This window comes from Rana temporaria, chromosome 12, assembly GCF_905171775.1.
Source record: "Rana temporaria chromosome 12, aRanTem1.1, whole genome shotgun sequence".
NCBI lineage: Eukaryota > Metazoa > Chordata > Amphibia > Anura > Ranidae > Rana > Rana temporaria.
In genome coordinates, this window is record NC_053500.1 from 7,851,577 (window position 1) to 7,878,295 (window position 26,719).

A 26,719-nucleotide genomic window follows, 5' to 3' on the forward strand; every position below is an offset into this window, starting at 1 on the left:
CATATCTGTTCTTTAGTGGTTACTTGGCTGCTTTCAAACGGATCCACAGGTGCACCTGCGGGTTACTTGCACTGAGCCATACACTTCTGTTATTACCTGCAAGTTTGGTGAGCTTTCTAAAAAGTGCACCAAACCTACAGAAAATATTAGAAGTCTATTGCAAAGTGCAGGAAAGCCAAAGGTATACTGTGTTGCACCAGCGGTGTGGGTAAACTGCAGCGTATCTGTGTGAAAGCAGCCTTGGGCCCCTTTCACACAGTCAGTCCGACCCTTAAAGTGCACTGACCTCAACCCCCACTGAATATCTCAAACCAGTTTGGTGTGCACAAAGCCCTTAACCCCACTGAACACCTTTGGGATGAATCAGAAAGCTGTGGGTCTTCTCATTTAACATTAGTATCTGACCTCTTATGTGCTTTTTTTGGCTGAAGGGTTGAATGGGCCAAGGGCCTGTGAAAAGCCTTCCAAGAAGAGTTAGGCCCCGTACACACGACCGAGTTTCTCGGCAAAAAACAGCAAGAAACTTGCTGGGAGATATTTTTGTTGCCGAGGAAACCGGTCGTGTGTACATTTTCGTAGAGGAAACTGTTGAGAAACTCGACGAGCCAAAAAGAGAGCAAGTTCTCTATTTCCTCGACGGGAATGGAGAAACTTGCCTTGTCGTGTTCCTCGACAGCCTAACAAGGAACTCGACGAGGAAAACAATGTGTTTCGCCCGTCGAGTTCCTCGGTCGGTCATAGCTGCAAAAATTAGAAATCAAAATTATTGCCCATGATTTTCGGAATGAGATGTCCAGGATGCTAATACAGTTTGATAAGATGTCCACAAACTCTTGGGTATATCTCACCAATCGGAATTCCAAAAAAATATAAGAAAGCCATTTAGTTGGCAGAAATGTGTTAATCTCAAATTTGAGTGAACCAACCCATAAAATAGCAAGACGGATAAAGTACAAAACACCACAGCTACCAGTCAGGACTCTCTGTAGTGTGATTCGCCAGTGAAAGATCATTTTCATTTGATTCCTATGGGCTTCTGCACTTTGAGTTTATTAAATGCTCCTGACTGATTTTAGCTTCAGGCATTTTCTGCCACTTTTTTGTTTACATGTAACAATCAGTATTTTTTTGCTAGAATATTACTTAGAACCCCCTAACATTATATATATTTTTAAATCAGATCTAGAGAATAAATTGGTGGGTGTTGCAATTTTTTTTTGTCGCGTGGGCTGCGTTTTATCAAGTGCAATTTCTTTTTAAAAAATACATTTTTTTTATTTTAATGCACAAAACACAATATAAAAGATGAGGTTACACCGAGTAAATAGGTACCAAACATGTCATGCTTTACAATTGCGCACGTCCGTGCAACAGCGACAAGCGACGTAAATTTTACTATTCATAGGCAATGCTTTTAAAGCTCATACAGCCTAGCACTTTCGGTTTACACAGGACGTCTAGTGCTAGGATTACTGTTATTACTGATGTGACGTTTGTGGTGATACCTCACATGTGTGGGACGATCATTGTTTGCGTGAGTGTAGGGCGGATGTGTGCGTTCACTTTTGTGCACGAGCATGGGGGGGACAGGGCACTTAAATTTTTTTCTTAATTATTATTTATTTTTACACTGTTGCTTTAAAAACATTTTTTTGTAATCACTTTTATTGCTGTCACAAGGAATGTAAACATCCCTTGCAACAGCAAAAGGCAGTGACAGGTACTTTTTTTTTTTTTTTTTTTTTTTTTTTTATAAATTATTATTTTTTTCTTTTTTTTTCACACAAAAAGTAACATAATTTTACATATGACAGGCAGGGGTGTATTTAGGTTTTGTGCTGCCCTAGGCCTGACTAAACTCGTGCACCCCCTAATTTAAATATGACCCACCCTTTCCTGTCAAGGCCACACCCCTTGGCGTTTAAGACCCACCCTGAAATTTTCAAGTGGGGACACTAGTTCTGATGGCCTGGGGGGTGGGGGGGGCAAGGGATTCCCTTATTTTGCATAGATTTCCTCTCACTTTCTGTTTGGCTATGGGCCATGAAGTGAAGGGAAATCTCTGCAATGGGACAGGGATGGTAAAAAATTAGAAGCAACGCCCCCCCCCCCCCCCACACACACACGCAGAATGCCAACCGCCCACATCCTGGAAGCAGTGCGGCCGATTTATGGGGGCGCTAAACTAATTTGCCTAGCAGTGTACCGCAAGCCGGCGGGGACACTGTCCATGCTGCCCCCCTGCAAAGTGCAAAGTGCTGCCCTAGGCCTGGGCCTTGTTGGCCTAGGCCAGGATACAGCATTGATGACAGGTACTCTTTATGGAGAAATATGGGATCTATAAGACTCCAGTTCCAGCCTCTGCACTTAAAAGCACTTGATCACACTAAGATCAATGTGATCAAATGATTTTAAGTTTTACAAATGGATGCCGTTTAATTTCGGGAGAAACAGGAAGTGATGTAAGCTCGTCGCATCCGGGTTCCTATATAATAGAGGCGATCAGAGCTGTTCCAGTCTTTGTTCGCCTCTATGATAAGCAAGCGCTGGCTGGTTGATCGGGTGTCCCAGCGGGTCAGCCCAATGAAGCCTCGGAAAGGCAGCGGGGGATTACTTTTACAAGAGAGCTGACTGTCAGCTCTAAAAAACGGTACTGGAATGATGCTTTATCCCAGTATAACCACTTGAAGTCTGGCGGGCACTTGAAGTCTATACTTACCTGGTCCCGATCTCGATCCAGCGATGTGCACGAGAACAGCAGCTCTCTCTCTCACCTCAATGGACAGAGAAGCAACAGCTTTGTTTTAAAAAAAAAACACCCGATTCTGCTGCCCAAAATGAGCCTCAATCTAATGTTAAAAATGTTTTTTCGGGTGAACTCCCGCTTTAAGGATTTAGAGAAGATCTTTAAAGCGGAGGTTCACCCATAGAGAACACATTTTCCCCTTAGATTCCTGCTCGTTTTGTCTAGGGGATTTGGCTAGTTGTTTTAAAATATGATCCGTACTTACCGTTTACGAGATGCATCTTCTCCGCCGCTTCCGGGTATGGGCTGCGGGCCTGGGCGTTCCTTCTTGATTGACAGTCTTCCGAGAGGCTTCCGACGGTCGCATCCATCGCGTCACGATTTTCCGAAAGAAGCCGAACGTCGGTGCGCAGGCGCAGTATAGAGCCCCACCGACGTTCGGCTTCTTTCGGCTACGAGTGACGCGATGGATGCGACCGTCGGAAGCCTCTCGGAAGACTGTCAATCAAGAAGGAACGCCCGCTCCCGAAGACCCATACCCGGAAGCGGCGGAGAAGATGCATCTCGAAAACGGTAAGTACGGATCATATTTTAAAACAACTAGCCGATTCCCCTAGACAAAACGAGCATTCATCTAAGGGGAAAAGAGAAAAAAAAAACTAATTGGGTGAACTCCCGCTTTAAAGAAGAGTGGAGCAAAATCCCTCCTGAGATGTGCGGAGACCTGATCACCAACTACGTCTGATCCTCTGTGCTTCCCAACAAGGGTTTCTCCACCAAGTACAAAGTCATGTTTTGCTTGGGGATCAAATACTTATTTTACTCACTGAACTGCAACTCAATTTATAGCATTTTTATCATGTGTTTTTTTCTGGATTCTAGGTTGATATTCTGTCTGTATCATTTAAAATACACCTATGATAAAAATTATGGACCCTTCATTTCTTTGTAAGTAGGCAAATTTACAAAATCTGTGAGTTATTTTTTTTTATTGTCTTTAGAGTCACTTTAATTTACTAACGCTACCCTCCTTACAAGGGGACACTGCTGCTATCAAGGTGATCCTCCCTAGATACAATGTAGGAGTGAGCGTAGCCACCCTAAGACAGAAAGTGTGTTACTGGCAGGATCACCTGGTGAAAAAAAATGAAGACTAATGCAGCCAACAAGGACTATAACCTGAAATAAATTAAGTGTTTTGTTCTTGGATTCAGATATTCAGCATTTTATTTTATCTCAAGCACAATGAGCAATGCATATAGCCTCTCAGACAGAGCATGAAGGCAAATGCATTGGAATTGCTTCTAATTTTCCTGAGCCTGCAATGGATAAATATGTACATCTCATACAGATGCACGGCCATTGACTTTCAGAGGCGGTGCTGCGCCGTTGTCTCTCCAGCTATTTGCAATGCAGCATATTTAGGTGTAATTAGAGTAGAATAGACCCAATTCCCTTCGGTATGACCGTAGTTGAAATTCAGGAGTTCTCTGAATCCAGTTCATTAATTAGATCTCAGTTACATTGTCAGAGCGCAAAGAAAAACCCTTTTTTGTTTCTTAATTTCTGTATATTTATAAGGACCCAATAAAAAAGAAATATAAAAAATACATCAAATAGGTTTCTTATTTAAGCTTACCTAAAGAAGTTGTTTTACTGAGTGCATCTAATTAAACCTTTATTTTCTGTAAAGGGCTACGGCATAGCTGTGTGCAGCCTATTGCATTAGGGTGTGCACCCCAAAACTCAAGCACACATGTGTGTGGGTATGTGGGGCGTGTGTGTGTGTGTGTGTGTGTATGTGTATATATATATATATATATATATATATATATACACATATATATATATATATATATATATATATATATTATACCCTCTTTGAAATAAATGTAAAGAAACATTTTGAAATGTTTAAAAAGTTTTTCAGAAGAAGAGTGTGGAGGGTGAGAGAGAGTGGTGGTGAGAGAGTGAGAAAGGGGCGAGTGAAAGAGAGGAGGTGAAAGGGGGGTGGTGAGAGAGAGAGGGGTGAGGCAGAGAGAGAGTGAGTGAAGGAGAGGGGTTGAGAGTGGGGGGCGAGAGGGAGGGGTTAGACAGGGAGAGAAAAAGGGAGGGGTTGAGAGGGAGGGTGAGAAAGAGAGAGGCGTGTTAGAGATAGAGAAAGAGGGGTGAGAGAAATAGAGGTAAGGGAGAGAAGGGGGTGAACAACAGAGAGGGGTGAGTGAAAGAGAGGGGTTGAGGTAGAGAGAGAAAGGGGTGAGGTAGAGAGAGAGAGAGGGGTGTGAGAGAAAGAAAGGGGATGAGAGAAAGGGGGGTGAGACGGGAAGAGAGGGATGTGAGAAAGAGGGGGTGAGAGAGAGAGGGGTGTGAGAGAGTGAAGGATGAAAGAGATGGGGGATGAGAGAGGTAAGGGAGAGAAAGAGAGGGGATGGGAGAGAGAGAGAGGGGGTGAAAGACAGCGAGGGGTGAGTAAAAGAGAGGGGGTGGGAGAGAGAGGGGTGAGAGAAAGAGAGAGGGGTGAGAGAAAGAAATGGGGTAAGAGAGAGCGGGGTGAGGCAGGGATGAGAGAAAGAAGAAGTGAGAAAGAGTGAGGAGTGAAAGAGATGGGGGATGAGAGAGAGAGAGGTAAGGGAGAGAAAAAGAGGGGGTGAGAGAGAGAAGGGGGTGAGTGAAAGAGAGAAGGTAAAATAGGGGGAGTGAGAGAGGGAGTGCGAGAGAAAGAGAGAGAGAGTAAGAGGGGAAGAGGAGAGGGGGTGAGAGTGGGGGGTGAGACAGGGAGAGAAAAAGAGAAGGGGGTGAGAGAGGGTGGGAGGCTGAGAGAGGGTGGGAGGCTGAGAGAGGGTGGGAGGCTGAGAGAGGGTGGGAGGCTGGCTGAGAGAGGGAGGGAGGGAGGCTGAGAGAGGGAGGGAGGGAGGCTGAGAGAGGGAGGGAGGCTGAGAGAGGGAGGGAGGCTGATGGAGAGAGGGAGGGAGGCTGATGGAGAGAGGGAGGGAGGCTGATGGAGAGAGGGAGGGAGGCTGATTGAGAGAGGGAGGGAGGCTGATTGAGAGAGGGAGGGAGGCTGATTGAGAGAGGGAGGGAGGCTGATTGAGAGAGGGAGGGAGGCTGATTGAGAGAGGGAGGGAGGCTGATTGAGAGAGGGAGGGAGGCTGATTGAGAGAGGGAGGGAGGCTGATAGAGAGAGGGAGGGAGGCTGATAGAGAGAGGGAGGGAGGCTGATAGAGAGAGGGAGGGAGGCTGAGAGAGAGAGGGAGGGAGGCTGAGAGAGAGAGAGAGAGAGGGGTGTGAGAAAGAGGGGGTGAGAGGGATGGGGGAGTGGGAGAGATAGAGGTAAGGGTGCGAAAGAGAGGGGGTGAGAGAGGGGGTGAAAGACAGAGGGGGTGAGTGAGAGAGAGGGTTGTGAGGTAGTGAGAGAAATAAAGGGGGTGAGAGAGAGAAGGAGGTGAGATGGAGAGAGAGGGGTGAGGAAAAGAGAAGAGAGGTGTGAGAGAGAGTTGAGAGAGGGGGAGTTGAGAGAGGGGGAGTTGAGAGAGGGGGAGTTGAGAGAGGGGGAGTTGAGAGAGGGGGAGTTGAGAGAGGGGGAGGTGAGAGAGAAAGAGAGAGGGAGGTGAGAGAGAGGGAGGTGAGAGAGAAAGAGAGAGGGAGGTGAGAGAGAAAGAGAGAGGGAGGTGAGAGAGAAAGAGAGAGGGAGGTGAGAGAGAAAGAGAGAGGGAGGTGAGAGAGAAGGAGGGAGGGAGGTGAGAGAGAAAGAGAGAGGGAGGTGAGAGAGAAAGAGAGAGGGAGGTGAGAGAGAAAGAGAGAGAGAGGTGAGAGAGAGAGAGGGATGGGGCATGAAAGAGAGGGGGTGAGAGAGGGGTTGAGTAAGAGGGGTGAGAGAGTAGGGGGAGAGATAGGGGCAGTGAGAGAGAGCGAGAGAGAGAGGGGGTGAGAGAGTGGGCGAGAAAGAGAAAGAGGGGTGAGAGAGTAGGGGGAGAGATAGGGGCAGTGAGAGAGAGCGAGAGAGAAGGGTGACAGAGAGAGAGGGGCAGTGAGAGAGAGAGAGAGAGGGGGTGAGAGAGAGGGCCCACTTCTGTACACTGCGGGACACTTCTGTACACTGGATCACACACTGGATGGCACTGGAGCAGGGGGTGATTTGGGAGTGCCAAGGCAACCCCCCGGAACCCCCCCCTCCCCGTGCATGCCTATGGGCTACGGTATATGTTGGTAACATAAAGAGATAAGTAAATGATACATTGTTTAATGGGAAAGCAGAATCACACACACACAAGTAGCTCTTTTAATGAATGGATTTATTGTATGGAAAATAATAGAATGATTAGAATAAGACGGATGTAGATGAGATGGAAATGACATGGGCAGAGAGAATCACAATGTGTCTCGGTGTAAGGTCAATCAGATGGAAAATTCTGCCCCATTATATTCTGCTCCCCTAATGATGTGAGGTGTCCTGCTGCTGCCAGAACAACCTCATCTAATAATAATAATGTACTGAGACCTGGCCGCTCTGTAGAGGAAGGCGTCCCTCTGTGTGGGCAGGTGGCTGTGGTGAGGACCTTAGAGTGTAAGCTCCTCCGTTGAAGAAACAGAATAATCCATTACGCAAGCTGAATAATTGAACATTTTCTATAAAATGTTGCAGAATACGTCATAGGATATAAATGTGCAAAGTGAGATATTTACTAAAACCGGAGCACTCGGATCTGATGAAGCTCTGCATGGTAGCCAATCAGCTTCTAACTTCTGCTTGTTCAGTTAGTGATTGTAAAACGATCACCTTGAAAAACAACCCATTCAGTTTAAAATAGAAACAAAAGGCAAAACATTTTTGTATAGATATAAAAATATGTTCCTTTTTTTCCCTTTGATGATCACATTCCCTCTGTTCTCAGCTGCATAGAAGTTGGGGGGAGAGGAAACAGCAGCACACTGAGCTTCACAGTGAATGCTCAAAGGGAAACGGAGGAGGTAATCCCTAAAGCCGCACATCCGTCTCATCTTGTGGTATTGTCAGAGTGGCAACCTCAGCCTGGGGCTCCAACCAGGCCACACCCCCAACGCGTTTCGCTCTGCCCCTCCGGAGCTTATTAATGGGGATGGAGATCCCATGCGTATTGGGGAGTATTTAAGCATCTTCGGCAGGTATGTGGAGAAGCAACAGGTCCTGATCTTTGGAGGAGAGCACTCTGAGTTCCCAGCTTAGCTAGAGAACTCACCACGCTGTGCTCCCCTGCTTAGTGTGGTCAGTTTTTTAAAAAAAAGGAAAGCAGAGGAACTGGCAGGAACACCAGAAATTTCACATATAGCAAGCAATACAACGAGAAAAGGAGACTTTCTCATACAAGTACATGGTGCAGAAGACACATATCAGGAATATGAAGTTGTGTCGTAACAAATGCTTTAAGCTTTGACAGTAAAACCTGGAAGCTGATTGATTTCTCCGCAGAGCTGCGCCATATTTTGGACTCTCCTGTTTTCGTCCATATGCTTGTGCATGGGCGTCCTGCATAGGGGGGGCATAATTTTAAGGTCACCCATGCTCCACCCCCTTTCGAGAATGTCATGAAGTGGAGGGGCTTAGCTGTGACTCGCAAGTATTTATTTTTAAAGGGGAAACGGCAGACTTTGTTCTAGGCATGTGCAATGTACAGGGTGCAGATTTCAGGCGTGTGCTATGTACAGGGTGCAGATTCCAGGCGTGTGCTATGTACAGGGTACAGATTCCAGGCGTGTGCTATGTACAGGGTGCAGATTCCAGGCGTGTGCTATGTACAGGGTGCAGATTCCAGGCGTGTGCTATGTACATGGTGCAGATTCCAGGCGTGTGCTATGTACGGGGTGCAGATTCCAGGCGTGTGCTATGTACAGGGTGCAGATTTCAGGCGTGTGCTATGTACAGGGTGCAGGATTCCAGGCGTGTGCAATGTACAGGGTGCAGGATTCCAGGCGTGTGCTATGTACAGGGTGCAGATTCCAGGTGTGTACAAGCTATGCGCATGCCTATGGCAGACACCTTGCTGATCCCTGATTCTAGGGGGGGGGGGGGCGCTTGCACCTACCTGTTGACGCCCATCATTGGTTGAAAAATTGAAAATATTAATTTTGGGTAACCAGATTCTTTTCACAGGCCCATCAGTGTTTATTAATCACCTACTGGCTTTGGATATCTCTAATGATCTTCATCACTGAATCCTTCCCATTCAGTGCTTGGCTTCCCGTTCCCTGTAAAGTCTCGCTGCGCTCCACCGTATCCTCCTATGTAGTAACCGCATGGAGTGCAGACAAGGACAGGGCTCGCCCCAGCTCTAGACATCTAATGGAAAAGGGAAAAGTCTTGGAAGTCGCACATCTCTGTAAAACCCCCATAAGAAGGTGTATGACGGCCTCAGCCCGGGCTCCAACCAGGCCACAGCCCCAACGTGTTTCACTCCGCCCATCTTCTTATGGGGTTTTGCAGAGATGTGCGACTTTCAAGACCTTTCCCCTTTCCACAAATTAATGCAAGGTCATTTTTTTTGAAGTTGAATGACACATTGAAGGGAAGATGCGGAGAGCTGTGTTGTGCCCGAGACGTTTCTCATAGATTAGAATGGCTAGATTCACAAAAGCTGATTTCTGATTGGTGGCTGAAACCCCCATGACCAGATTTATTTTTTTAATCAAAAGGTCAAGCTTTATTAATATAATTGCAGTCCATGTAGGCCCCCATTCTGTACCCTACCGTGGATGATATCAGCACTATATTAACAGCTATGAAACTCAAGCAACTGAGGTCCCAAAAAAGGGTTTGGACACCCCCAAAAATACATATCCCCCCCCCCCCCCCCATGACCAGATTTATTTTTTAAGTCAACAGGTCAAGCTTTATTAATATAATTGCAGTCCATGTAGACCCCCATTCTATACCCAGGGTAACGCTCCTCAATACTTAAGCGAGAAAATAAAACCCTACGTCACCAATCGCGTGCTCCGGTCAACCAACCAAAACCTTCTCCAAATCTCTAAATCCCGCTACAAATCTAAGGGAGAACATAGATTTTCAGTCCAAGCACCACGGCTCTGGAATGCTCTACCCACGACCATCCGCTTGGAAGAAAACCATCGGGCTTTTAGGAAAAAACTAAAGACCCACCTCTTCTTAAAGACCTGTACGACTCTGGATGCCAAGCGCCTTGAGGCGATTAAGTTCGCATTTGTTGCGCTATACAAGTTACTCACTCACCCCACCGTGGATGGTGTCAGTGCTATATTAACAGTTGTAGTGGAAAACAAGCAGTTGAGGCCCCAAAAGGGGTTTGGACACCCCCTAAAAAATAACCCTCCCCCCCCCCCCATAACCAGATACATTTTTTGAGTCACTAGCTCAAGCTTTAAAGCCCTGTACACACGCTCAGTCCATCCGATGAGAATGGACTGAAGGACCGTTTCATCAGTCAAGCTGACTGATGGCCTGATGTGCCTACACACCATAGGTTAAATAAGCGATCGGTTCAGAACGCGGACACGTAAACCATGTACGACTTCACTATAAAGGGGAAGGCCAAAGCCTTTGGCGACACCCTTGCCTCTGCTTTTGCTGATTCCGTGTTACCGCGTGTTAGTGAAAGTTTGTGTGAGACGATCCGTGCTTTTCAGTCCGTTACAGCGTGACGAATGTGCCATCTCCATTACGAAACGCGAGTTTTACAAGAACGAGCGCTCCCGTCCCCTCGTTTAGTCTGAGCATGAGTGGACTTTTAGCCGATGGTCGTGCGTACTAACGGTCGGTTTTGACCTATCGGTTAGGCATCCATCGATGAAATTTTAAAGCAAGTTCTAAATTTTTAGACCGAAGGATAACTGACCGATGGGGCCCACACACGATCGGTTTGGACCGTTGAAAAGGTCCTTCAGTCCGTTTTCATCGGTTTTGACCGATCATGTGTACGCGGCCTAATAGTGTAATTGCAGTCCATGCAGGCCCCCATTTTGTACCCCACCATGGATGATGTCAGCACTATATTAATAGTTGTAATAGAACTCAAGGAACTGAGGTCACAAAACAGGTTTGGACACCCCTAAAAAAAATACCTGATCCCCCCCCCCCCCCCTCCAAAAAAATAACCAGATACATTTTTTTGAGTCAACAGCTCAAGCCTTAATAGTGTAATTGCACTCCATGTAGGCCCCCATTATGTACCCCACCATGAATGATGTCTACACTATATTAATAGTTATAGTGGAACACATATAAAGAAAATCAATCAGCGCAACCATCCAATAAAAATAAAATAAAGCTGCTGAACACTCAGTGTCAATAAACCAAATCCCAGCACAGTAATATTAAAGAAATAGGGCAGCGCTAAAACAATGAATAAACTAGGCAGAGAAACTGAATATAGTCCATATATTAGATTCCCCAAAGCGGTGACAATGTGCAGAGCCTCCAGCTTTAATACCACTAGCCGCTCACCTCAGAACGTGGACCCTCGGATTGAACAGAAGGGTCAATTACGCCTTCCCGTAAAGGGTCGAATTCCACATTGATCACGATCAAGTGAGGTAACAACCAGCAGTAATGAAGGGGTAGGTCTAATATTCCAAATCCTGATCTCCTTATGGCAATATACCGGAACTCTGAACGGTTATGGCACATCATGTAACACAAGGAGATATCTAGTGCTCTCTGTATACAACTAAATTCATTGAAGAAAGAAGAATAAAACTTACAAGCATGGCACTTTCACCTAGTTCCAGGTATACAAGCGTTCAGTCAGTTGCGGCTGGTGCTCAACATTTTTTGGGGGGGCGCAAACAAACTGAAAAAATAAACCCATCAATTGCAGCCACTGTGCCCCTCAAACGCAGCTACTGTGCCCATCAAACGCAGCTACTGTGCGCATCAATTGCCGCCACAGTGCCATCAAACGCAGCCACTGTGCCCATCAATTGCCGCCACAGTGCCATCAAACGCAGCCACTGTGCCCATCAATTGCCACCAGTTTGCCCCATCAAATGATGCCAGTTTAGCTCCCACCCCCGGTCACTTACCTTTTTCGGGTCAGCGCCGACCTCCACACTCCCTCCGAGTCCTCGATGTCTTCTCCCGTCCTCTTCATGTCAGAGAGGCTATGATTGGACGCCTAGCGCCTGTCGCTTCAGCCAATCAGGTGACCGGTAACCAGACCAGGTGCACGGTGCACCTGATTGGCTGAGAGGCGGGTCAGTGTTAGGGAAGCGATTCCCTAACACAACTCTGTTTAAACAGAGAACACACAGCAGTGCGCCCGCTGTTTCACTTGGAAACCTATTAGAGCCCATAGGCTCTAATCAGGAAGCCTATTGCTCTAATAGGAACTTCCAAAACACCCCCATCGTTGGGTGACCACTTTTCCAAACTGTCATTCAGGGACACCCCCCTCCCCAAAAATCAGCTTGTGGTGTAACGAATCACAGCACAGTGATTGGACACAAGAGGCGGGATTTATGATTTCTCCAATCACAAGCAGGGGGCAGGGATTGTGCTCCTCCAGGCATTCCCGGCCAGGACAAGTACTGTCAGTGAGTTAAGCGGTGATGGTGCAGCCTTTTTTGGGGGCATAAGAGTGGCTTGGGGGATGGCTGTGTCAGTTTCATTCCGGGACACTGTATTGTCCCGGAATGAAGGTGCCCGGGACAGACCTGCAAAATGCGGGACTGTCCCGGGGAATTTGGGACACGTGGTCACCCTACCCCGCTGCTGTAATTCAGATGGCCGGAGCTCAACGGGGGGCTGGACACCGGAATAGTAGGCGGAAGCGGCGACAATAGATGGATTCATGCATGAATCTATCTGTTGGAGATTGACGGGTGCAGGAGAGAGGGGGCGGTGCTCCTGCGCCCCCACTATGGACGCACCGCCACTGTGTTCAGTATAACCACAATGATGGCTGCGGGTGACGTCACGTGATTCCTTCCGTTCCGCGCGTGTTACCTCCTTTGTCAGCTGATAACATAACTGTTCGGAGTTCCAGTATTTTGCCATAAGGAGATCAGGATTTGGAATATTAGACCTACGCCTTTGTTACTGCTGGTGGTTACCTCACTGATCGATGTGGATTTTGACCCTTTATGGGAAGGCGCAATTGACCCATCTGTTCATTGAGAGGGTCCACGTTCTGAGGTGGGCGGGTAGTGATATCAAAGGTGGAGGCTCTGCACGTTGTCACAATTATGAATATGCATCACGAGTGGTCACTGCTTTATATAGTGGAACACAAGCACCTGAGGTCCAAAAAGAGGTTTGGACACCCCTTAAAATACCTGTCCCCCCAATACCAGATTTATTTGAATCTTAGATGCCCAGGTCATGTTTTGAAGCATCATACATGCATACTGCATGAGTTAAACTGACAATAGTTCTATGACTAATCTTATAGAGGGTGATGGAAGCTCTAGATACATGCACAAGTGCGGGCTCCTAGTCCTCTGCTGCAATGTTGAACGCCGTTCTCACAGCACACAGGGCATTGTGCCTGAGGACTTAAATAGGCGTACTGCACCAATAGATCTTGGGAAACAAAGAGGTTAAGCCATGAAACATGACGGGGCGCTAATCTGAACAGCAGAAAACCGCAGGCAGCGAGCCACATTAACTCTTCGAGTCTTTACGCAACTGACTCGCTGCTCTCGGGCTGGTTCACTGGGTGGCCAAATCAAAGGCTTCATTAAATTAGGATCGTGAAGAGTGTAGGATAGGCATACAAAGCTTATTTGGAGAAAACTCTCATTGTGAGACACCACGCCGCTTGCAAGCGTGTTTGCCTTCCCGCAGAGTGAGTATATAGTACGAAACGTATCCTGCTGTGTCCCTACCAATAAATCACGGTACACGCTTTCTTCACGTTCAGAAAATTAAATAACACTGACAGCAGGGAATTAATTAATGACTTCATTTACTTTTAGACATCTTTTTTTTTTGTATGGCTTTGCTCTTTTGCAGCTGTAAGCACACTGGAAAGACGACGGGTCTTCTCGGTCAGCTATTCTTCGGATCAAGCTAATTCTGCCCTTGCACCCATCGGTTTTCATGTGACTGACCTTTGATACAATCGTTCTAATCAATATGATGATCAAACAAAGTCAACTGAAGCAACACAATATGATTGATTTACTAAAACTAGAGAGTACAATGTAGAGTACAATATCTGGTGCAGCTGTGCATAGTAGCCAATCGGCTTCTAACTTCAGCTCGTTCAGTTACGCTTTGATGAAAATAACTGGAAGATAATTGGTTGCCGTGCACAGCTGCACCAAATTTTGCACTCTCCAGTTTTCATTCGCCAGCAATGGCCCAATCACTTGGAGAAAAGCACCACACATTGGGCTTGAAGGCACTTTCCAACAGATCTAACTGTTTGGTGACTTCAACATTTTTTTGAAGGGTCAAAGACAAAGGCTATGCAACTGTTTGCTGACTCCAAAATTTTTGCAAGGTCCTTGAGGACCTTTATAACATAATTACGTAGTTAGGTTAAAAGACACAAGTCTATCTATTCATAACAATATCTACTTCAATAGCCCAATCACTTTGAGAAAAGCACCACACAATGGGCTTGAAGGCACTTTCCAACAGATCTAACTGTTTGGCGACTTCAACATTTTTTAAGGGTCAAAGACAAAGGCTATGCAACTGTTTGCCGACTCCAAAATGTTTGCAAGGTCCTTGAGGACCTTTATAACATAATTACATAGTTAGGTTAAAAGACACAAGTCTATCCATAGCAATATCTACTTCAATAGCCCAATCACTTTGAGAAAGGCACCACACAATGGGCTTGAAGGCACTTTCCAACAGATCTAACTGTTTGGCGACTTCAACATTTTTTGAAGGGTTAAAGAGGAACACGATCAAAATTGCATTGGAAAACACCTAAAAAAGAATATTACAAATGATTCTTGGATCATAACGTGTATAGCCAGGACAGGATTGCTCATCGACAGTCAATACTAATGGGCAGATCATGTAGCCATCAGCAAAACCAGAACACCTTTTATTGGCTAATGAGTACACTAAAAAAAGCAGGGTTTGGAAGATTATTGGGCTCAAAAGGCCTGAGGACCTTTATAACATAATTATATTGTTAGGTTGAAAGACACAAGTCCATCTATAAATAACAATATCTACTTCAATAGCCCAATCACTTTGGGAAAAGCACCACACAATGGGCTTGAAGGCACTATCCAACAGATCCAACTCTTTGCCGACTTCAACATTTTTTGAAGGGTCAAAGAGGAAGGCGATCAAAATTGCATTGGAAAAGACCTAACAAATAATATTACAAATAATTCATGGATCATAACATGTATGGCCAGGATAGGATTGCTCATCGACAGTCAATACTAATGGGCAGATCATGTAGCCATCAGCAAAACCCGAACACCTTTTATTGGCTAATGAGTACACTAAAAAAAGTAGGGTTTGGAAGATTATTGGGCTCAAAAGGCCCGAGGACCTTTATAACATAATTCCGTAGTTAGGTTGAAAGACGCAAGTCCATCTATTCATAACAATATCTACTTCAATAGCCCAATCACTTTGAGAAAAGCACCACACAATGGGTTTGAAGGCACTTCCAAGTGATCCAACTCTTTGCCGACTTCAACATTTTTTGAAGGGTCAAAGAGGAAGGTGATCAAAATTGAATTGTAAAAGACCTAAAAAATATTACAAATAATTCTGGGATCATAACATGTATGGCCAGGACATGATTGCTCACCAACAGTCAATACTAATGGGCAGATCATGTAGCCATCAGCAGCACCAGGACACCTTTTATTGGCTAATGAGTACACTAAAAAAAAGTAGGGTTTGGAAAAACTTTGGGTCTAGAAGGCCTGAAGACCTTTTATAACATAATTACATGGGTTGAAAGATACAAGTCCATCTATCCATAACAATATCTACTTCAATAGCCCAATCACTTTGAGAAAAGCACCACACAATGGGCTTAAAGGCACCTGCACCTTTCCAAATGTTTGCCGACTTCAACATTTTTTGAAGGATCAAAGACAAAGGAGATCAAAATTGCATTGAAAAAGATCTAAAACAATAATATCACAAGTGATTCTTGGATCTTAACATGGATGGCCAGGATAGGATTTCTCATTGACAGTCAATACTAATGGGCAGATCATGTAGCCATCAGCAGCACCAGGACACCTTTTATTGGCTAATGAGTACACACAAAAAAAAGTAGGGTTTGGAAGAACATTGGGCTCAGAAGGCCTGAGGACCTTTGTAACATATCTAATGAAGTTGGTTCAATTACAGTCCTTACTGTAGGTGGAGGTGGGATAGGCTTCCCTGAATAAATGAGCTTTCAAGGCCTGCCTAAAGGCAGACAGGGTAGGAGATGATCAGACATGCTGGGGTAGGGAGTTCTAGAGGATGGGAGCCATCCTGGAGAAGTCCTGGAGGCGAGCGTGGGAGGAGGTAACTAGGGAGCTAGAGAGTAGGAGATCTTATGAGAAGTGGAGAGGGCGATTTGGGTGATATCCACATATGAAGTTGGTAATGTAGCTGGGGGCAATGTTGTGGATGGCCTTTTTATGTTGTGGTTAGTATTTTGAATTTCATATGATGGGGTAGGGGAAGCCAGTGAAGGGGTTGGCAGAGAGAAGCAACAGTTACAGATCGGTTAGTAAGGTGTATTAGTCTAGCAGCAGCATTCATAATAGACTGAGGGGGGGGGGTGGGGGGTAGCCTGTGTAAAGGTCGGCCGGTAAGGAGGGAATTGCAGGAGTCAACATGAAAAATGACCTCCTGGGGTCCTAGAGATGAGTGTGGATGGAGGTAAAAAGAGAGCTAGAGAGCAAGATGTCTTGGGACATCAATACAATTGGCATTGACTTATAGAACATGGGCAAGGTGAAGAAAATCCTAAAAACATGACCCGTTGGGGGTACTTGAGGATCGAGGTTGGGAACCACTGTCTTAGATGATAAGATGTGTCTTTAACCACTTCAATACCGCACACCGTCATGACGTTCACAAAGGGGATCTCTTATCCCGGGTGGACGTCATATGACGTCCTGTACTTTGTGCGGTGATATCTGAATGATGCCTGCACCTAGAGGCATCATTCAGATATCATTTTGTTCCAGCGGTAATCCTGCGCATCATAAGAATGATCATAGCGGCGGTTCCGCCGTTTGATCGTTCTTATAGGCGGTGGGAGGGGACATCCCCCCTCCCGCCGCCATCCGGTCCTTCTCCAGGCTCTCCCGTGCCATCGGGGGCCCGGAGAGATAATCGCCATGCGCCGGATGGGAAGCATAGAGATGACTGGTGACCAGATGGTCACCAGTCATCTCTATGACCGTCGGAGTCCCGGGTGCGATGTGATGACGTCACGCCCGGGTACCCGTAAGTAATTAACACCCCCCCCCCCGTTTACATACCTGAGCCCTTTAAAGTCCCACGTCGAGAATGCGCTGGATCTCGGCACGGTCTTCTTGGCTCTTCATTGGATAGATTGATAGCAGCACAGCCATTGGCTCAAATCAAATCCAATGACGCGGGCGCTGGGGGGTGGGGCCGATTCTGACATTCGTGTCTATGGACACAAATGTAGGACTCGGGAGCGCTCTCCCACAAGGTAACCCCCTTGTTGGCAAAGCAAGGGGGTTAATCTGAGGGCGGGAGGAGCCGAGACAGCCGTCGAGAGACCCCAGAAGACGAGGTTCGGGGGCCACTCTGTGCAAAACGAGGTAAGTATGACATGTTTGTTATTTTTTATTTTTTTTATATTCAAATCTTTACAATCACTTTAAGTCCATCATATCACAGAAGGTCTGTAAAAACAATAAAAATAAAACCCATGAGAAAGAACTTCCACCCACAATCTAGTCTTCTAAAGCAATGCAGTTAAACAGAACCAGTCCAATGACTTTAATTCCTAATGAGAAGTTAAGAAGATAAAAAAAACTCTTATAAATCGAATCCCAAAGCTTTTTTGAAGACCACATCTCCATTCACACAGCCGATCTGGTAGAACGCTATAAAACGTATCACTGCAAATCCTTCTCAGCCGGAATGAGCTGACACAGCGAACGAACGGTATGAATGGAAGCGCCATAAGCGGAATACGCGCACAGGATCGTTCCTTGGCATGTTTACCTCTATGCTTAATTACCGCAAACATGAATATAGCTGATGAAACATTTATAAGATGCGTTGCCTGGAGTCTAAGAGTCGGTGGGCGCTTTCGGAAGTGAGCGCTGGATGTAGCGCTCGGGTGTCCTTGGTGCAGTGCATTGGAATTCCACCCCTTAACACGGCCGTCTAGGAACTTGTGAAATATCAATAGCGTGCACCTCCTTGATTTCCATGGCAATAAAAAAAAAAACATAAATCTGCAAAAAAAAAAGCTGGTCTGAAAAAATGGCGTAAAAAAAACCCAAAGAGCATAAATATCTGCCACTCAAAGAATCTAAAGATTCTCAGTTAACCCTTTGCACACTGCCGTACACCCTTCTACCAAAATTGTGCAAAGAATCAAGATTTTTTTCTTTATATTTGTGTATATATATAGTGCAATATAAGCTTTAGGGGTTGTAAAGGTAATTTTTTTCTTCCTAAATAGCTTCCTTTACTTTAGTGCAGTCCTCCTTCACTTACCTCATCCTTCCATTTTGCTTTTAAATGTCCTTATTTCTTCTGAGAAATCCTCACTTCCTGTTCTTCTGTCTGTAACTCCACACAGTAATGCAAGGCTTTCTCCCTGGTGTGGAGTGTCTTGCTTGCCCCCTCCCTTGTACTACAGGCGAGTCAGGATGCCCACTAACACACAGCTCCTTTCTCTATCTGCAACGTAGAGAGCGTCCTGACTCTCCTGTAGCCCAAGGGAGGGGGCGAGCACGACACTCCACACCAGGGAGAAAGCCTGTTGCCTTGTACACAGGCAGGAAAAAAAACAAAGTTTTTCCCTGACGGGATTCCTCTCAAGCCTACCTTGCATACACACGTTCAGGCCAAATACCGCACCGTCCAAAGCGCGGTGACGTACACCACGTACGACGGCACGATAAAGGGGAAGTTCCATTCAAACGGCGCCACCCTTTGGGCTGCTTTTGCTGATCCATATGTTAGTAAAAGTTTGGTGAGAGAAGATTCGCGCTTTTCAGTCTTTGTGCTTTTCAGTCCGTTACAGCGCGACGAATGTGATATCTTCATTCTGAACACTAGTTTTTACCAGAACGAGCGCTCCCGTCTCATAACATGCTTCTGAGCATGCGCGTTTTTTTTCCCAGTCGGAAAAACACACACACGACCGTTTTTCACGACGTGAAAAACTAAGAAAAAAAATAGAGCAGGTTCTAAATTTTTAACGGGCATTTTTTGCGTCAAGAAAAATGCTCTGGAGCCTACACACGACCGTTTTTCATGACCAATTTAAAAAATGGCACCCGTCTCATACTTGATTATGAGCATGCGCTTTTTTTTTTTCCCTCGGAAAAGCATACACACGACCGTTTTTCACGACGTGAAAAAGGACGACGTGAAAAACGAAGAAATAAAATAGAGCAGGTTCTAAATTTTTTACGGGCATTTTTCGCATCGAGAAAAATGCTCTGGAGCCTACTGTACACACGACTGTTTTTCACGACCAATTTAAAAAATGGCACCTGTCTCATACTTGATTCTGAGCATGCGCTTTTTTTTCCCCAAACGTCCGGTTTTCCCGACGGGAAAAAGTCCACCTGGAATCCCCGCGGGAAAACAGAAAACATGTTTTTCCCAGCAGTTTTCTCGTTGGGAAAACCGCGATGGAGCATACACATGGCCGGTTTTCCCAGCCAAAAGCTGTCATGGCAGTTTTCCCGGCAGGTCGTGTGTACGAGGCATATATTGTAATACAGGTACAATACTCAGTCAGTAAAATGGAAAATACTTGCATGTACCTAGTGTACTTTAGTACTCTTATACCGTGTTTCCCCCCCAAAAATAAGACCTAGCGCTATTTTCCAGGAGGGCTGCAATAGAAGCCCTACCCTGAAAATAAGCCCTAGTTTAAAATGCTTGTAAAATCCTACAATCCACTCTATTACAGTATTATATAATGTACAACGTGTGTGTGTCTGTAATATAATTGAAGGGGAGAGAGCTCCGGCGGGTCACAGAAGCGCAGAGCGGCACTATAACGAAGGTATTTGGCCCAAATATATTACAGAAACACACACATTGTACATTCTCTATATATATATATATATATATATACTACTGTAATAGAGTGGATTATAGGATTTTACAAGCATTTTAACTCGGTTCACACTGGAGATTCCTGACGGGCAGGGAGAGAGAGGGGGGGAGAAGACAGCATATTACATGGTAAGACCTACCCCGAAAATAAGCCCTACTGTGTCTTTTGTTGCCAAAATTAATATAAGACCCGGGCATATTTTCGGGGAAATATGGTACTTCTCTGACCAGTCCCTAATCAACCAGCAGAATGGGAAATACTTCCATGCTCCTGGTGTACATTACTGGTCATCTAGGGCAGAGTTTCTCAACTCCAGTCCTCAAGGCGCCCCAACAGGTCATGTTTTCAGGCTTTCCATTATTTTGCACAGGTGATTTGATTAGTTTGACTGCCTTAGTAATCACCACAGCCATTTCATCTGAGGGAAATCCTGAAAACATGACCTGTTGGGGCGCCTTGAGCACTGGAGTTGAGAAACAATGATCTAGGGGTTGATTTACTAGAGTCAAATAGACTTTGCACTCTGCAAGTACAGTTGCTCCAGAGCTTATTAAATGAGGTAAGGCTCACTTTGCAAAAGGATACCCAATCACGTGCAAGGAAAATTAAAAAAAAAATGTTGCTTGCACATGATTGGATGGAAGTCATCAGAGCTTCTGCTCATTTTGCTAAGCTCTGGAGCAGCTGCACTTGCAGAGGGCAACCGCCCTTTTTCAAAGTGCAAAGTCTATTTGCCTTTAGTAAACCAACCCCATAGTGCCAATATGGTGAAAACAAATTCCCTTTATTGTAATACTGGTGCAATATCTCTGGTCCTTTCATACTCAGCCAGCAGAATGGGAAATACTTCCATGCACCTGGTGTACATTACTGGACATATAGGGGCAGATCCTCGTACAATTGCATGGGCGCAGCGCATGTGAGATACGCTACGCCGCTGAAATGTACTTTTTTAATCTTTGAATCCACAAAGAATTTGCGCCGTAAGTTATGGCGGCGTAGTGTATCTCTCGCGGCGTCACGGCGCGTAATTCAAATCGGCTAGTAGGGGGCGTGTTTCATTTAAATGAAGCGCGTCCCCGCGCCGAACGAACTGCGCATGCGCTGTCCCTAAATTTCTCGCCGTGCATTGCGCTAAATGACGTCGCAAGGACGTCATTGTTTTGACGTGGACGTAAATTACGTCCAGCCCCATTCACGGACGACTTACGCAAACAAAATAAAATTTCAATTTCAATTTTCAAATTCGACGCGGGAACGACGGCCATACTTAACATTGCGTACGCCACCAAATAGCAGCTTTAACTATACGCTGAAAAAAGCCGAACGGAAACAACGTAAAAGAATGCAACGGCCGATCGTACGTTCGTGGATGGTCGGAAATAGATAATTTGCATACTCGACGCGGAATACGACGGGAACGCCACCCAGCGGACGGCGAAGAATTGCATCTAAGACCCGAAGACGTACGCCTGTCGGATCTAACCCAGATGCCGTCGTATCTTGTTTTGAGGATTCAAAACAAAGATACGACGCGGGAAATTTGAAAGTACGCCGGCGTATCACTAGATACGCCGGCGTACTCTCTTTGTGGATCTGCCCCATAGTGTTAAGATGGTGAAAACAAATTCCCTTTATTGCAATGAAGAGGGGCATCAAAGTGACTTATCTCCGATCCTTCCATACTCAGCCAGAAAAATTTAAAATATTCCCATGCACCTAGTGTACTTTTCATAGTCATATAGTGACAATGTGGTGTATACAAATTACATACGGGTTCATGAGTGATTTATCTTGCACACAGAGTCAGCCAAATGGAAAATACTTCTACTCATATAGTGCCAATATTATGTAATTGAATTGCAAATATTTTAACGAAGGCTTTAACCTGGGTGATCTCATCTCTGCTCCTTCCATCCTCAACCAGCAAAATGGAAAATACTTGCATACATCCAGCACACCTCAGTGGTACTATAGTTTCAATATGAGTAATTACCATTGCCTACATTCAAGCCATGTCAAAATGGAAAAATATTTCCACCTAGTCTACTATAGCGTGTAAACTCATGACATGTATTGCAATACATGTTCACCCTGGCTAACTGCTTCTATCTCTGTCAATTCCATATCAGCAAAATGAAAAATATGTACAATATAGCATACCTGAGGGGTCATATAGTGCCAATATGGGACAAACACATTGCATGTATTGTAATAGGTGGTCAAGCTGACCAACTGCCTTTAAAGTGATCTATCTATCTCTGGTCATTTCATACTGAATCAGCAAAATAGAAAGGACTTGGGTGCACCTGGCATACCTGAGTGGTTGTATAGTGCCAATATGGACTAAACTCGTTCCATATATTGTCATAGGTGTTCAAGCTGGAGTAAAGGGGTCGATTTCTGGTAATTTCATACCGAATCAACAGAAAGCACGTACATGTAGCTAGCATACCTGAGTGGTCATATAGTACCAATATGTACTAAACTCATTGCATTTTTTTGTAATGGATGTTCAAGCTGGCTAACTGCATCGCTATGTTCGGTCTCTGGTCCTTACATACGTGCCTGCAGCTAGCATACCTGAGTGGTCATATAGTACCAGTAGGGGCTAAGCGCAGGTCAACTGCATCAAAGTGATCTATCACTGGTTCCTGTGTACCAAATCAACAAAATAGAAAATACTGAGATGCACCTAGTATTACATGTATACCTTAGTGGTTGTATAGTACCGATATGGACTAAACACATTGAATGTATTGTAATGGGTAGCTAGCCAACTGCCTCCCAGTGATCTACAGCTACATGGGCTTAACTATATAGACATCCAAGAAGCTTGCCGGTTGTATAAAAGTGACCTATCTATGGCCCCTTATATCAACAAAATAAAACAATACCTATGAGCACTTGGCATACCTTAGTGATCATATAGTGGCAATAGGGTGTCAACTCATTTCATATATTGTAATATAGGTTCAAGCTGACCAACTCCCCCAAAGTGATCTATACTTGCATGGGTTAAACTCATTGGATGTATTGCAGAAATGTCCAAGCTCTCCAACTGCATCAAAGTGATCTTGTTTAGCAGGGGTCTCCAAACTTTATAACCAAAGGGCCAGCTTGCTGTCCTTCAGACATGGGGGGGGGGGGATGTGGCCATTGAAGGTAGATAAGGTCCTGACATCATTGGAAATAAACAATGCACCATCTTTGGTATCAGTGGAATAAATAGTGTCCCATCCTTGGTGTCAGTGGGAGGAATTGTGCCCCATCTTTTGGTATCAGTGGAATGAATATTGCCCCATCTTTGATGTCATTGGGAGAAATAGTGCCCCATCTTTGTTGTCAGTGGGAGGAATAGTGTCCCATCATTGGTGTCAGTGGAACGAATAGTGCCCCATCTGTGTCAGTGGGAGGAATTGTGCTCCATTGTTGGTGCTACTGGTAGGAATTCTGCCCCTTCATTGGTGCCCCTTCAATTATGTCCCATTGTTGGTATCAGTAGATACAAAATAGTGCCCCAGAGGCCAGATAAAAGCAAGAAAAGGGTCCTGGCCCCCCAGGACACAGTTTGTGGACCATTGTTGTATATCAAATCAACAAAATAGAAAATACGTATGAGCACCTAGATGTACTAGCCAACTGCCTCTAAGTGATCTGCACCTACATGGGCTAAACTATATTGTAGAGATGTCTAAGACTGACCTGTCTATGGTCCTTGCATACCAAATCACCAAAATAGAAAATACTTACATGCACCTAGCATACCTTAGTGGTTGCATGGTACCAATATGGACTAAACTCATTGCACATATTGTATTCCAGCTAGCCAACTGCCTCTAAGTGATCTACACCTACATGGGCTAAACGACATCGTAGAGCTTGATCTATCTATGGTCCTTGCATACCGAATCACCAAAATAAAAAATACTTATGAGCACCTAGGGTACCTTTAGTGGTCATATAGGGCCGATAGGGTGTAAAAACCCATCATATATATTGCAATAGATGGTCAAGCTGTTAAACTCGCCCCAACATGATCCATACTTAAATGGGCTAAACCCATTGCATATATTGTAGAGATGTTCAAGCTTGCCAACTGCATCAAAGTGATCTGTCTATCTGACTAGTCTCTATCCATCCAGCAAAAGGTCCTAGACTTACATGTAGCTGGCTACTTTAGTGGTTTTTGTATACCAAATCAACAAAATAGAACCTACTTACATGCACCTAGCTAACCTTAGTGGTTGTATGGTACCAATATGGACTAACCCATTGCATATATTGTGATAGATGTCCAAGCTGGCCAACTGCCTCTAAGAGATCTGCACCTACATGGACTAAACTCTATTGTAGAGATGTTCAAGTTTGATCTATCTATGGTCTTTGCATACCAAATCACCAAAATAAAAAATACTTATGAGCACCTAAGGTACCTCAGTGATCATATAATGCCCATACGGTGTAAACTCATATTATATATAGATATATTGCAATAGATCTTCAAGCTGACCAACCCCCCCCCCCCCCAAAGTGATCTATACTTACATGGGCTAAACCCATTGCATATATTGTAGAGATGTTCAAGCTTGCCAATTGCATCAAAGTGATCTATCTCTGACTCCTAGACCTCGGTCCTAGACTTACATTGAGCTGGCTACTTTAGTGGTTTTTGTATACCAAATCAACAAAATAGAACTGCTTACTTGCACCTAGCATACATTAGTGGTTGTGTGGTACCAATATGGACTAAACCCCATTGAATATATTGTAATAGATGTCCAAGCTGGCCAACTGCGTCAAAGTGATCTATCTCTGACCAACCAGAAAAAGGTCATAGACTTACATGTAGCTGGCTACTTTAGTGTTATTTGTATACCAAATCAACAATATAAAACCTACTTGCATGCACCTAGCTAACCTTAGAGGTCGTATGGTACCAATATGGACTAAACCCCATTGCATATATTGTAATAGATGTCCAAGCTGGCTAAAGTGATATATCTCTGACCAACAGGCTAAAGGTCCTAGACTTACATGTAACTGGCTACTTTAGTGGTTTATGTATACCAAATCCGTAAAATAGAACCTACTTGCATGCACCTAGCATACCTTAGTGGTTGTGTGGTACCAATATGGACTAAACCCCAGAGATTATATTGTAATTGAAGTCCAAGCTGGCCAACTGCGTCAAATTGATATATCTGACCAACCAGTAAAAGGTCCTAGACTTACATGTAGCTGGCTACTTTAGTGTTATTTTTATACCAAATCAACAATATAGAGCCTACTTGCATGCACCTTGCATAACTTAGTGGTTGTATGGTACCAATATGGACTAAGCCCCATTGTATATACTGTAATAGATGTCCAAGCTGGCTAAAGTGATCTATCTCTGACCAACCAGCTAAAGGTCCTAGACTTGCATGTAACTGGCTACTTTAGTGGACCTCTAGGGTAAGCTGACACTTCTGGAGGAAAAGCTGCAGATCTGGTCACTGTCCTGCACTTAAAACAAAATCTATGTGCTCCCCCCCCCCCCCCAAAAAAAAAATCATCTTTATGAGATACATGAACATGAATTAGGAATAGGAGGCACACATACCTGGTCGAAATAGATTATCCTAGTTTTGTTGCTCATCTCAGAAGGCTCATGGTTGGTACTCCTCACAGCTGAGAAGGCAACCTTGGAGTTGGCTGCCCTGACAGATATCCCAAGAGGGGAAGAGGAAGATCCCTTGGAGTCAGTGGCCGGGTTGGAATCGCACACCACCAGGCACTTGCCCTCCAGGACGATGGGCTCGGTGTCGTTCTGGGCTAGGCAAGGCGAGGAGCCGACGAGCAGAGCCCAGCAGAGTGGGATCAGCACCTTGGAGAGCTCCGCATAGGCGCGCACCGCTTTCAGCACCACCATGGTGTCGGCTCTGTCTCCTCAACCTCTGTCAGCGCAAAAAAAAAAGAAATTAAAATAAAAAATGGATTCACTTTCCAAAATAAAAATAAAAAAATTAACCCCTGCCTCCAAAACCCCCAACAAAAAAAGTCTTCCTGGTTTTATTCTGTCCCGTCCTCTTCCAAAAACAAAAGTCTCCTTAATCCTGGATCCCCAAACTCTGCATCCAGAAGGGAAAAGGCACCAAGAAAAGTGAATTATTGATGGGAAGGCTCATGCAGCAGCAGTTGCAGCTTAATGCTAGGCGATGCCATGGTTGTTGTGTGCCCCCCTCTCCTCTATCACATCATCCTGAGCCGTCTATTGATTCCAGAGGTAGCCTCGTCTTTGTGCTGCCAGGAGCTCACATCCTGCCTCTGCCTTCATGGCAATGCCTTCTCCAAGCTCCAATTCCCCAAAGCCTTATGTCATAATAGACTTAGTACAGCCCTCACCCTGCAGGCTCCATACAGCAAGAGGAGGGGGGGGCATATATCACTCTCTTACTAGGAGATTATAACACTCACTTATGGGGGGCATATGACAAAATCAGCCTTACAAGGGGGGCAATAATCAGGGGCAAAGTGCAGGGAATACAAAGAATCAGATCTCAATGTAATGTACTGCAGCCAGAGCAATGAAACATTAGAGGCTGCTGCAGGTGATTGCACTTTACATGTCTGATCTGTGTGCACTCACTTCACTTTACATGTCTGATCTGTGTGCACTCTCTTCACTTTACATGTCTGATCTGTGTGCACTCTCCTCACTTTACATGTCTGATCTGTGTGCACTCTCCTCACTTTACATGTCTGATCT

The 26,719-nt window shown here is 45.0% G+C and overlaps 1 protein-coding gene across 1 annotated transcript in view; it reads right to left on the reverse strand.

Annotated features, from left to right (window-relative positions):
* CBLN4 (cerebellin 4 precursor) overlaps nucleotides 1-26,336 on the reverse strand; it is a 50,264-nt gene extending 23,928 nt beyond the window's left edge. Inside the window, exon 1 of the mRNA XM_040329781.1 lies at nucleotides 25,574-26,336. Within this exon, the coding sequence (XP_040185715.1) occupies nucleotides 25,574-25,882 (309 nt within the window). The 5' untranslated portion in view covers nucleotides 25,883-26,336. The remainder of the gene's footprint in view (nucleotides 1-25,573) is intronic.
* Between the last annotated feature and the right edge of the window lie 383 nt (nucleotides 26,337-26,719).